Source organism: Equus quagga, chromosome 1, assembly GCF_021613505.1.
Source record: "Equus quagga isolate Etosha38 chromosome 1, UCLA_HA_Equagga_1.0, whole genome shotgun sequence".
Taxonomy (NCBI): Eukaryota; Metazoa; Chordata; class Mammalia; order Perissodactyla; family Equidae; genus Equus; species Equus quagga.
Genome location: NC_060267.1, coordinates 125,845,818 through 125,858,220, shown reverse-complemented (window position 1 = coordinate 125,858,220; position 12,403 = coordinate 125,845,818). Strand labels below are relative to the sequence as shown.

Genomic DNA, 12,403 nt, shown 5'->3' with positions numbered 1-12,403 from the left:
ATTTTGTGCTCCTAGAGGCAGGTTCACATATTTTTTTTGCAGCAGTGGTTCTTAAGCTTTCTGGCTTGCGGAGCCCTTGAAGGTTTTGATGAAAGCTGTAGACCATGTGAGATCAGGGCTGAAAATGTGTCTTGAAGAGATCTCAGCATGTGGTAATAGAGGGAACCATAAGAGTTCATCTGATGAAAAGTGATGGACACTGTCCACTGCACACATGTACAGACTTTGGCAGTATTTCAGGAGATGTGCAGTCTTTCTGGAAGCAAAATCCGTAGCTCCATAAGTTTGTTTTCCTCCCTCTATCAGTTATCTATGCAAAGCTGTTGGCTGTAAGGGGAACTTAGAAATGAGAGAGGTTCTGAATAGACCGATGCATTTCCACTCGTGGGAGAAAGAGCTCCTGTGTTAATTTTATTTAGCTTAATTGCAAATTCTTAGCACCATCATTTCCCCAAAACCTATTATGGAGTAGAAAATACAATATTAGAAGTGAGGAAAGAACTATAATGGGAACTTTGGGTGAGTAAGTAACAAATAAACGATATTTCGGGTTTCTTGTATTTCAAAACTGGAGACATATTGCTGATTCCTAGTTGGGTCTGAATGATTTATAACCTTTTATTTGTGGTTGAGTGTTGCAGTCTATGTTGTCATGGAAATTCTATTGAATTTATAGGTCCATTTATCCAAAATGATTTTCCAGACTTCATTTCATGGTGAATCATGTGGCTGTTACTCCCAAGTACAAAGCAATTTCTAAAAAGTTTCATATTACAAAGAGCACAAACACTGTGGTGGTTATTTTTGTGTTTTTGAAATACAAATGAGTTTCAGATGCACCTAGGGACTCCCTCCCCCTCCACTGTGTCCAAGGTGTTAAGCTTCATTGCATTTCGGAACCAACTTTCTATCTAAAATAGCTATGCGAGCAAGGAAAGATAGTTTTAATAGAAAAGAAGGTGACTGATTACAGTAGCTCCAAGAATAGGGGAAGTGGTCTTGAAAGTACTGCTTTCTGGGTGGGTGGCAAGTCTGCTCTCCCAGACTTTGAGCCCCCTTATAGCAGATTTGCCATTCCCCTTCTTAAAGTTCAGTTGTAGTGGGAAAGGGAAAGAAAAACAAAGTGTTTTATCATATTTATTGACTAGGCTTCATGTGACCTTGGTTGGAGACATGTTTCGACACCTTGGCACTATTGACACTTTGGGCAGGATAAGTCTGTGCTGTCAGGCTGTCCTGTGCGTTGTAGGGTGCTTAGCAGCCTCCCTGGCCTCTACCCACTAGATGCCAGTGGAATCTCCTCCCCAGTGATGACAATCAAAAAGGTCTCTAGACATTGACAGATGTCCCCTGGGGTCCCAAATCACCCCTGGTGAGAACCTCTGCTCTGGGAGCTTGGTGCTAGGATCCTAAAGATAACTAATAAGTAGTTCTTACTGCTCATGGGAATTCTGGTCAGGATGTCATATGGAGAGATTTTAAATGTGCGGCTCTGCACTCAAATGCCTTGATTTGAATCCCAGCTTTGTTACTTCTTAGACAAGACCTAGTATCTGAGCCTTAATTTCTTTTTGTGTAAAATGGGGCAAAGATTGGTACCTATCCCAAAAAGCGATGGTAAGGATTAAAGGAATTAATTCAGGCAAAGCGTTTTAAGATTGGGATACCTGTCAGCAGCCCTCATGGAATGTTCTATGGAGGAGGCTGACTCTTGGCCTCATTTGCAGTGTCGGCCTCAAGGGAAAGGGCAGAAAGAAGCAGTGCTTGGTCCAGGGAATTGTTATTTGGTCCTAGGCTGCCATGATTCTACACACCCAGGGACAGTCAGCTTAATTTGCTCTGTCAAGCAGACGCCTTCTCTCTGGCCTTACCCTCCTGTTTAGAGTGGCCTCTGTCGAGTCGAATGGGTGCCGGCAGGGAAGCATCCTGGGCCCTGCTCTGTTATTATATGACAGTTCACTTTTGTTTATCCCAGTTTCAAAAGCACAGTTATTTCACCAATTTTACGTATTTATTATTGAAATATCATATACAAAAAGGAAAACTCACGAATATTAAGTATACAGCTGAATGAATTTTCATACTCTTGTAACCAGGTCCCAGATCAAGAAAGAGCACTTTCCAGCACCCCCAGAATCCCTCTTTCGATTACTGACCCCCAGGGGTAACCGCTGTATTGGCCTGTAACTGCATGAGTTTTTCCTGGTTTTGTACTTCATTCCAACAAAATCACACGGTACATCTTTTTTTCTTTCCTTTTTTTTTTGGTATCTGGCTTGTTTGGCTCAGCATTGTTTGTGAGAGTGGTCTGTATTGTTACCTGTAGCTGTGCTGCATTCCATTAGCTCTTCCATTGTATGACTATGTCACAATTCGTTCATCCACTCCATTATTGATTAGCATTGGGTAGGTTCCAATTTGGGGCTATTGCAAATAGCCCTTTCACTGATTTATTTGTATTTTTTTCTTTCTCCCCCCTCCCCTTTAACTAATTTTTAAAAATATATGAATCAGTTCACAGCCCACAGTATTCCAGATATTGTGGGAGGTGCTTTACTTGAGTTGTTTTATTTAATCCTCCCTGTACCCACTGATGTATTTCTTATCTTCAGTTGACTCATGAGAATATTATGACTCAGAGAGGGCGACTAACTTCAGCCAGGTCACACAGCTATTAAATGGCAGAGCTATAGCTTACTGAGTACATGATAAGGGTATCTGGTCAACATATGGCCAGATGCTGAACCTACCTCATTTTTGTCTAAACTTATGCTGAACTGTAAGAAATAACTCATGAATCAAGCATAGTAAATCCCTGAAAATCTCAGCTTACTATTGTAAGCAAGAGCCTGACCTCTTCCCTACCAAGAGAAAAGTGCAAGGATTAAATATTTATTTGAATAATCATATGCATCACCGAACCAGAAATTGCAGAAACCAACTAATAAATGGAGTTATAACGGCATAAACAAGTTACACACAGAGACTTTTGAAAGGGTTCCCAAAAACATCTCCGACACCTGATTGTATGTGAGTCGTGGCCCTAGTGTGCACTTGCATTCTTCTGCTCCAAAAATTTGGATTCCTGCTGTAAAGTAGTTGAAGATAATTCTTTGTTACAGGGCAAGTGAAAAAAGGAAATAATTAAGGATTAGTGAGTTCCGTGATTAATGATATTGTATAAAGCAAACGTTTCAGAATGTTTATTTAAATGCTACCTTGCCTGCAAAGATGCTGAATACCTGCTATCCTTTGGAGCAGGGTTCTTCTAAAAATATCCTTCCAGTGAAGGCTGTGGGAAGCCCACACACAGGTGTCTTTGCTACACCTTGTGGCATGACTCATTGGGATGTTGGCTGCCCATGGAAACAATTTATTTTCACCTTAATTTACATATCCCTCCTGGTCATAGAGAAAGTAATAATGATACATAATAATAAAAAGTGAGAACTATTTCATTTATTTTTACTTTTCCAAAGCATGTGAGTAGTGAATCTTTATTACAAGGATCCCAAGAGGTAAGTATTACCTCCATTTGACAGAAGGGGACATGAGCCTTAGAGATCTCAAGTGTCTTCAGTATACAAATCAGGTCTGATACTGTGGCCCGTGGTCTTTGATCTTCATTTAGTATTACCCAGTTGTGTTATCTGCCAACTCCACGGACATTTTTGTATAAGTCACAAGAGTGTGAACTGGGTTATAACATTCTCCAGAGGAGAAGCCTGTTAGAAAGAGGTGAATGAAGAAGAGAGAGCTCAAAGAAGCTCAGAAAGTAACTGGGTTGCAAAACACTTTTATAATGTGATACATATATCTGAGTATGTTTGCTTAAAATCAGTAGTGACCTTTGAGGGTGTGTTAGTCAGGGTTCTCCAGAGAAATTAAACCAATAGAGGATAGATAGAAAGATAGACAGACAGACAGACATATATATACATGGAGAGAGAGAGATGTATGTGTGTGTATAGACACACATACACACAGATTGAAATTTTAAGGAATTGGCTCCCTCAATTGTGGAGGCCGGCAAGTCTGAAATGTTCAGAGCAGGCTGAAAATTCCAGCAAGTGTTGATGTTGCAATCTTAAGTCTGCAGGCTGGAAGCTCAGGCAGAATTTCTGTGTTGCAGTGCCGAGGCTGAATTCCTTCTTAAGAAGACCTTGGGCTTTCAGCTGGTTGGCTGAGGCCCCCACATTATGGAGCGTAATCTGCTTCACTCAGAGCCTACTGATGTAAATATTAATCACGTTTAAAAAATACCTTCATAGCAACGTCTAGAATAATGTTTGACCAGACAACTGGGCACCATAGCCTAGCTAAGTTGCCACATAAAACTAACCATCACGGGGGTAAAAAATACAATAATGATAATTTAAAGAAGTAACTGGGAGTAAAAACTGTTCATTGATACAAAACAAAATACCCATATCATAGTTCTGAATTCACAGTGTTTGTGTTATATATTTTGATATAAAATATATAGTGTATTTTTTCTCCACAATTGAAATGAATAGATTTTCTTTTGTTGGAGCATTAAAATTTCAGGCTAGAGTTGCTTGGATAGAAGATGGTGTGAATTTCTTGTAGATTAAAGAGAAATTAGTATAATCTGTGTTTAGCAAAACCATACCTGAGGCCGCTTAGGCATTTCACTGTGATTTTGACATATTTTTGCATCTTCCTGAGTGTTTTCTTCAACGGTTTAAATTCATTCATTCTCTTAAGTATCCTCATCTCTCCTTGCCACTCATTTTGCAAAAACCTCGGGATAGTGTTTGTGTCTTTATCATTTGGCTGTCCTTGCTTTCAGTACTCAGCGCCCCCGCTCATTTCATTCCTTCCATAAATAAATTACTGACAATGAACAGCAACACAGCCTTCAATCAGGCAGACAAACTTCCTGCCTGCATTGATCTTCTTGTCTGATGGCACTGGCAGAATTAAAGAATTAGAATGTCTGTGTTGAGTGTGTGTGATCTGGCTTAATAGTAGTTAAGGTACAGCATCATCTCAAAATCAAGTTAGATTAAGAATCCAATATACAAAAACCTCTATTCTGATATCAACTTATGCAAATCATCCAACAGGTGAGACCAGGGGATCATTAACTGTTTTTGGATTTTTATTTTGCCTTCACTGCACATTTTTATTCTTAGGCAACTGTTTTTGTCCACCACCATGTTCTCAACTGGCTTACTACAGTTTAGCACCAAGCAGAAAAACATATTTCACCTCTTCAGTTCTGTTATCTCCTGCCTCCTATGTGATTTTTAATTCTGCTGTTCCTTTTTAATTCACCATCTTTATCTCATTCTGTTTACATCTCATCTGTTCTTATTCTATAGCTTTTCCTGTGTGTTCTTCTACTCTAGTAAAGATGCCCAAGAGTATCCTGGAAATGTCTGGTGGATCTCTCAGTACGTTGCCTTTCCTCTGAGCTTTTTTCATGCTGTTTCCTTACTTAACTCATCATGAATCTTTCTTGGGCCGTGTATGTGTGTGTGTGTGGTGCATGTTGAAGACGTTTAAATTTTTTTAAAGGAAACTACAAGGTAGAGCTTTCTAAATCACCAGAGAAGGTACTGTTGGATTTTCCATTCTTATGTTGGCATCATTTCCTTTGGCCATCGTTATCACAGAGATGTGAGAGCTGACTTTTGCACACAACTGTAAGAGCCTGGAAGCCTACCTTCAAGAAAATGTCCCCTCTCACCCATTGCCAGTATTATTTTAATATTCCTTTAATATATGCCTAACTTGACCATGAGCCATTTATTGCCTTATGGTTTTTTGTGATACCTTTACCTACAACTCAACTTTGGCATTCAAAAAATTACCTTCTCTCATTATTGATATTTTTGTCTTCCCAAGCACAAACTGTATCTTCCTCTGTCACAGTGCCTTGTACATAATAGGCATTAAGCAAACATTTTTGCCTTTTGGAGGGAAGCACAGTGATTAAAACCTTGGCTAGGATTGGAAAGATCAGATTTCTATCCCAACCTTGCCCTCCTTCCTCAAGAGCTTTGTAAATTTAGAAATCCTTGGTTTCTTTGGCTGTAAATAAGGATCATGGTGGTAACTTCCGCAATGAGGGTTTAATGAATAGTAGTACAGTTCCTGGCATGCGGTAGTCACTCACTAAATATTTGAAAAATAACATTAATAAAAATATAGAAGGCTTGGGGCTGGCCCCGTGGCCGAGCGGTTAAGTTCGCACGCTCCGCTGCAGGCGGCCCAGTGTTTCGTTGGTTCGAATCCTGGGCGCGGACATGACACTGCTCATCAAACCACGCTGAGGCAGCGTCCCACATGCCACAACTAGAAGGACCCACAACAAAGAATATACAACTATGTACCGGGGGGCTTTGGGGAGAAAAAGGAAAAAATAAAATCTTAAAAAAAAAAAATATAGAAGGCTCTAGTTTTTAGACTTGTTGCTTTGTATTAATTCAGCTAAACACAGATAGTGATACAAATTGGAAACCAGGCATATACATAGTTTTTTTAAATCAGATTGCAGGAGAAAAGGGAAGCTCAGGGGCATTTTGTTGTGACCCTGTGCACATCGTGCTGGTACCCTACAACAGTAGAGCGCTGCCCACTGTAACCTTATGCTCACAGTCCGCATTTCATCTCCCTCACGTTACTTGATAGTATTACCATTCATTCAAGCATTTTCCATATCTCTATTTTAGCACATGCTTCCTGGTCACTGAAGGGGCTTTTTCCCCCTGTAAAATTTCTTCAACTTATATGCGCTGTGTTTCTTCAGGAGGAGAATTCCTACACAGTTAGTGTCATTTAGATTCACATTATTAGAAAGAACGGGCTTTGAGGAATGCTGAAGGGGATGCCCTGAGTATGGCTCTTGAGAGCAGATGCAGAAAGTAGATGGGCTGCTCAAGATGTTTCGTAGCCATCCCAACACCTTCAAAGATGTTTTTGGAAAATAGGTTTCCAGCCTCTGCCCAAATTTGTCTCATCAACAATAACAACAAAATCATTTAAAGTGTAATTCACTCGCAAAATTCCATGTACTTACTCTCATCTTTAAGTTAGCTTCAAAAGTTAACATAATTTAGTAGACTACCACTTGAGAGAAATAGCACAGAAAATCGATATTTCAGACCTATGCTGCTGTTCTCTTTATGAGACATTTTATTATTCTGATGGGTGGAGCCCTGACTCAAAGACATTTTCTAAAAATGAATTTCCTCACGCAGTTGTAAATGAAAATGCCCTTGAAAAGGTCTTAAACTATTTTGTATCACACACTATTCAGGTGATGCATTAAACAATGCTGCCCCTGCTCATGGGCTGACGAATAAGAAAACCTTCTGTGAACTTATTTAATTTGCAGGCCTGAGTTTTAAAAGGAAAGTGAAGTGTAATTTTCTGAATATACTTGTGTAGAGTTTTTATCTTGGGTTAGTAGCATTGTACCGAAAGCAATTCACCCAGTATTCAACTGTTTTAATCTGCACCTCATTGAATGGATTTTTCTCAGTTTAAATTCATGATGTCTGAAGCTGTCCAAACCTAAAGGCAACACATTTGTAAGGAACTGCCAGAATCAGTGGTAATTCACAGTCTAAGAAAAATAATTCACCGTAGGAAAGAAAATCCTCCAAAAGAATCTACCCTTCCTTCTCCCATCCACTTGGGTACCTGTCTTTTCCTGGAAAGTGTCCTGATTTGGGCTACCTGATTTCACCCTTCAGAAAAGAAATGTCACCTTGTTCTTAACATCTTGGTGATGCAGTCAGCGGGACTCTGCCTTTGACCCATACCTTCAGCTAGTCTCTCTGACTTAGGTTTCCCCACTGGGAATTTGTTATTCACTATCAAATCTCTAAACCCCATCTGGGGTGTGGTTGTTCACGCTATTACAGAAAGTAGCATCATGTCATTTGGAAAAGTGGGGAAATAGAGGTCGTGGAATAGAGCTAATGATACAGGAAATTTGATTTTCTGTAAGGAATAGGGTCATTCTAGAAGATTCAGTGGAATCACATTCTTACAAATTTTAAGATGTCTGCCAAATGTTGACTTTAAAATATGATGATGATGGTGGTGGTGGTGATTTGTTGAGTACAAATGAGGTCTGGGCATGGTGCTATATATACTATACACTTCACTGATTTGTCTGATCCTCACTCTCACCCTACCAAGGATAAATCCTTGATTCTATACGTGAGGAAGCTGATGCCTAGAAATTATCTTGCTTGCCTGAGGTCTCACAGGCAGGTAAATGAGGAAGCTGGAATAATATTCTCTCAAGAACATATTTTGTGGTCCATTTTTGTCCTCTGAATTGTATGAAATATCAAGGACTGTTCAAGCATTAAAATTGGATAATAATTTTAAGTTGATTTATCTGTGTTCTGCTTTTGAATAAGAAACCCTAGCCGAATGTAGGAGAAGGTATTTAAGGTTGAAATGAGAGCACCTGGATTTTACACCCTTCCTCTGATGTTTCGTCTTAGCCAAGTTAACATCAACTTTCTGAAGCACTAAATTCTCATCTATAACTGAGTGTAATAATTTCTGCCCAGTCGTCACAGAGGTGTTGGATGGGTTAAGTGAAATAACGTATGGGATGCCTTTTTGCAATCTGTAAAATGTAAAGCATTGTTATTAGGATTACCATTATATTTCTTTGTGATTTCACTGAAATATTCCATGTGGGCTATTTTTCAAAGCTGCTGAGAAACGCCTTCCAATTCTCATCCTTAGACTGGGCATTGTCTATAAAGATGTTCCCATTTAAGCATTTACAATTTAAACAACTGGACTGAATCTCACAGGCTTAGTTTTCAAATTCATGGTATTTAACTCCGTTAAAATTTTGCTGCTTAACAGGGAACTATCAGCAAGACATGAGTATTAGGTAGTACGAAGGTGTCTGTATTATTTATTTTGGGCAGCATGAAGGCATTGTATTAGGTGAGAAGATGTTTGTTTTCATGATGCCTACAGAAGTATGTCATGGTAAAATGAGATGATGTCCAGGATTTGCTCTCAAATACTTCAGCAAAGGAAAAATACAGATAGATGAATACATTTGGCAAAATCTTACTAAGTGGGGAATCTGGGTCCGTTGTACTATTTTCCTCTGTGTTTGAAAATTTTTCTAATACATTTTTCAATTGTTCTTTCACAGATGCAGATTTTCTTTTACAATCCAGACGACTTTGACAGCTTTCAAACCGCAATTTCTGAAAACAGAATAATTGGAGCCATGGCCGTATTTTTTCAAGTAAGTTAATGGTGGCTCAAGTACTTCAACCAGAGAGTTTTCTAAGTATTTTTTTTGTAATTCACTGAATTGTTCCATGTTTAATGAATGCATCTGTTTCCTAGTTCACACCTGTCTAAATGAAAGATATTTCATATTGTCTAATGTGTGATTTAAAATGTAAATAAGTATGTTTAGAAACATAATGAAAATTTTTGCATGAATTATTCTGATTTTATTGCTACTTGACTGGTGCACAGATTGAAGAACACATTTATCATCTAAGTTACTTTGCTGCTGAAGCGTTTTGAACAGGTTCCTTCAGCATATTAAGAGGCTCATGTTAAAAAAAAAAGATGGTTTTCTTTGGAGCAACTTTAAAATTTGACGTTACTTGCAAGTAGATTAATAAATAGCATCAGTCACTTCTCTAAAGAGACTTCTTTCCCTCCCTCTCCCCATCCCCAGAAATGGAATTGAGACCATTTCCAAATTTGTATTTTTATGATCTCCCATCCTTTCTCTGTTTTATTGTATTTGTATTAATGAGTATACCTGGTTCATGTGTTGGTTCTGTGCCTACAAGCCAAACCTTGCGTCCCTCAATAGGTAATGCTGTCCAGGCTTTTTAGTAAGTCAAGTCAAATTAAAGCAGTGTTGATCACTGAGTACCTTGACCAAGTAGCCCAGAGGAGACCTGGTGCTATTTTGTGTGGAAGGTAACCTGAGTAGTAGGCATGTGACTTGTCTTTGTCTTAAAATTTGCCTAACAACATACAGGTGTTCCTTTTACCATTGAGTCTTTGTTGGAAAATGTGATGTCTTTCTGATAACTCAAAGGAACATTGAAGGCATTGAAACTTTCTCCAGCATAAGTCTTTAGCCTCTGCTTCTTGGGGCAAGCTTCTTTGTCACTGAGATCAAGCCATTCTTGTTTGGAGTATGTTAATTTCACTATCCTGTTTAGTGGTGATGTATGATGGACAATACTCTCCACTGCTTCCCTCTCCCTCTTAACTACCTTCTCTCCCTTTTCTTTTCTTGGATAGAGGCTCAAATGGATGGTTATATGTAAAAAATTGAAAAGCCTAATATTCTACCCAAACTTCAGAAACAATAAGAGCAGTGGTCATCAGCATTGGTTATTGCATTGGTTTTCAAGCTGTGGGTTCTGACCTACTAGCGGGCCATGAAAACATTTCAGTGAGTCCTGACCAGCACTTTTAAAATAAAGAAATAGAATAATATGGAATAGAAAATAATCAGAAAGTATCCGAGTATATCATGCATTGTAAGAACTTTTTTTTGTTCTTTGTGGAACTTTTTTTTTTAGTTATTTATGCATGGTGATGCATACTGTGTCATGATATGAAATGTCTGTCTTTTTTTTTTTTGAGGAAGATTAGCCCTAAGCTAACATCTGCTGCCAATCCTCCTCTTTTTGCTAAGGAAGACTGGCCCTGAGCTAACATCTGTGCTCCTCTTCCTCCACTTTATATGTGGGATGCCTACCACAGCATGGCTTGAGAAACGGTGCCATGTCCGCACCCAGGATCCAAACTGGCAAACCCTGGGCCGCTGAAGCAGAACGTGCAAACTTAACCGCTGCGCCACTGGGCCAGCTCCTGAAATGTATTTCTTATTGTGGGTCATGGTCATTTAGAAGTCATCTGTTTATGCTGTGTGTTTGCACTGATTTTCCCATTGTTCTCGCACACATCTTTCTCTGATTATTTTCATCAACCACAGTAAAGTGTAGTGTTTTAAGAGCTTATTCACTGGAGTCAAAATATTTGCTTTTGAAACCCATCTCTTCTACTTAACAACTGCATAATAGTGGTGTAGTTATTTAAACTTTCCAACGTCAGTATCCTTATCTGTGAAGTGGGGATAGCAACATCTACATCATCAAGATTGTGGCAGTCATTCAATGAAGTCTCTAGTGTGGATCCTGGCACATAGTAGACGTTTAGTAAATGCCAAGTAAAGTATATGTCCGTATCCATCCATCTCTGTTTCTATGGGATGGAGACCCCATGCTGTATGTGTCTTTGCATGAACACAAGTCTGTTCTGGGCACTGCCCTGTTGGCAGGTCACTTGGGTTCTGTCTGGACCCCTTTCACATCTAAACTGTGATCGGTTTACCTTAGGCAATACTGAGGTCACTTGAACCATTCTGAAACAATTCCCACTTATATAGTTAATCATTGTTTTCTGTAAGTGTCCTCTTGGCATGCTGCTTTTCGTGTAGCTGGATCTCTACTCGTGTCCTGCCATCAAATCAGCCCCCTCCCCCTTCTCTGTCATGCCCACCCATGCCGAGCCCAACCAGGCCTACTTTATAGTCACCTTTCTTAGAGGAAAATACATTTTAAAAATGTTTTTATGAGTACTGGAAGGACTAGTTCACAGCGTGCTCTACCCAAAAGCTTTCTATTTTGCCAGCTCTGTAAATTCTTGTTAAATATGAGAGCAATTAGAGTCTTCGGCAGGCAAGGCACATTGGCATACAAAGCAGCAAAATACCTCAGTGTGAAGTCTAGGTTTTGAATTTTTAAAGTATTTCCAGGACACGACTACTAGTTCACATACAAAGAAATTTAATGTGTATTTCGTCTGGTAAGTTCTCTAAATTTTGGCTTGCTGTCCTCTAGACACTAAATAGAGGGCAGATAATATAAAATAGAACAGAATTTTTTTTAGAAAGCAGCTATGTTGAGCTACTTTGTTTTCCTTGTAAGTCCACGTACACATTTATACGTCTGAGTTCACACTATATCATGCAATGGAAAGGAACACGTCTTTATTGTTGTTTTGATTTGGCAGTTTAGTTAGATCCCATATTTTGAGATGTTTGTAATTTGAATCTTTCTATAACACTGTTAAATTTGGGAGTTTGGTATTTCTCCCTCAAGTAGTAAATTAAATCTTGATATATATTTCCGAATTCAAACCTGGCATCTTACATTTTGGTACTGAGGAAGCATTTATCACCCTTTCAGCACTGATTCAATGCCAGGAATGGTACCGGTTGCTACATTAGTATAATAAATGTAATCAGCTCCTGCCCACTAGAACTTCACTGTCCTAGTTCCGTGTGATAACAGCTAGAAAGAGGTGAGTGGGGGCTGGCCCCGTGGCCGAGTGGTTGGGTTCG

The 12,403-nt window shown here is 39.2% G+C and overlaps 1 protein-coding gene across 3 annotated transcripts in view; it reads left to right on the top strand.

Annotated features, from left to right (window-relative positions):
- The window catches only part of PTPRG (protein tyrosine phosphatase receptor type G), a 676,041-nt gene that overhangs the window by 456,919 nt on the left and 206,719 nt on the right, over positions 1-12,403 (top strand). For all 3 annotated transcript variants that reach the window (XM_046663115.1, XM_046663106.1, XM_046663123.1), the window contains exon 5: positions 9,170-9,265. In XM_046663115.1, coding sequence (XP_046519071.1) covers positions 9,170-9,265 — 96 coding nt within the window. The remainder of the gene's footprint in view (positions 1-9,169; positions 9,266-12,403) is intronic.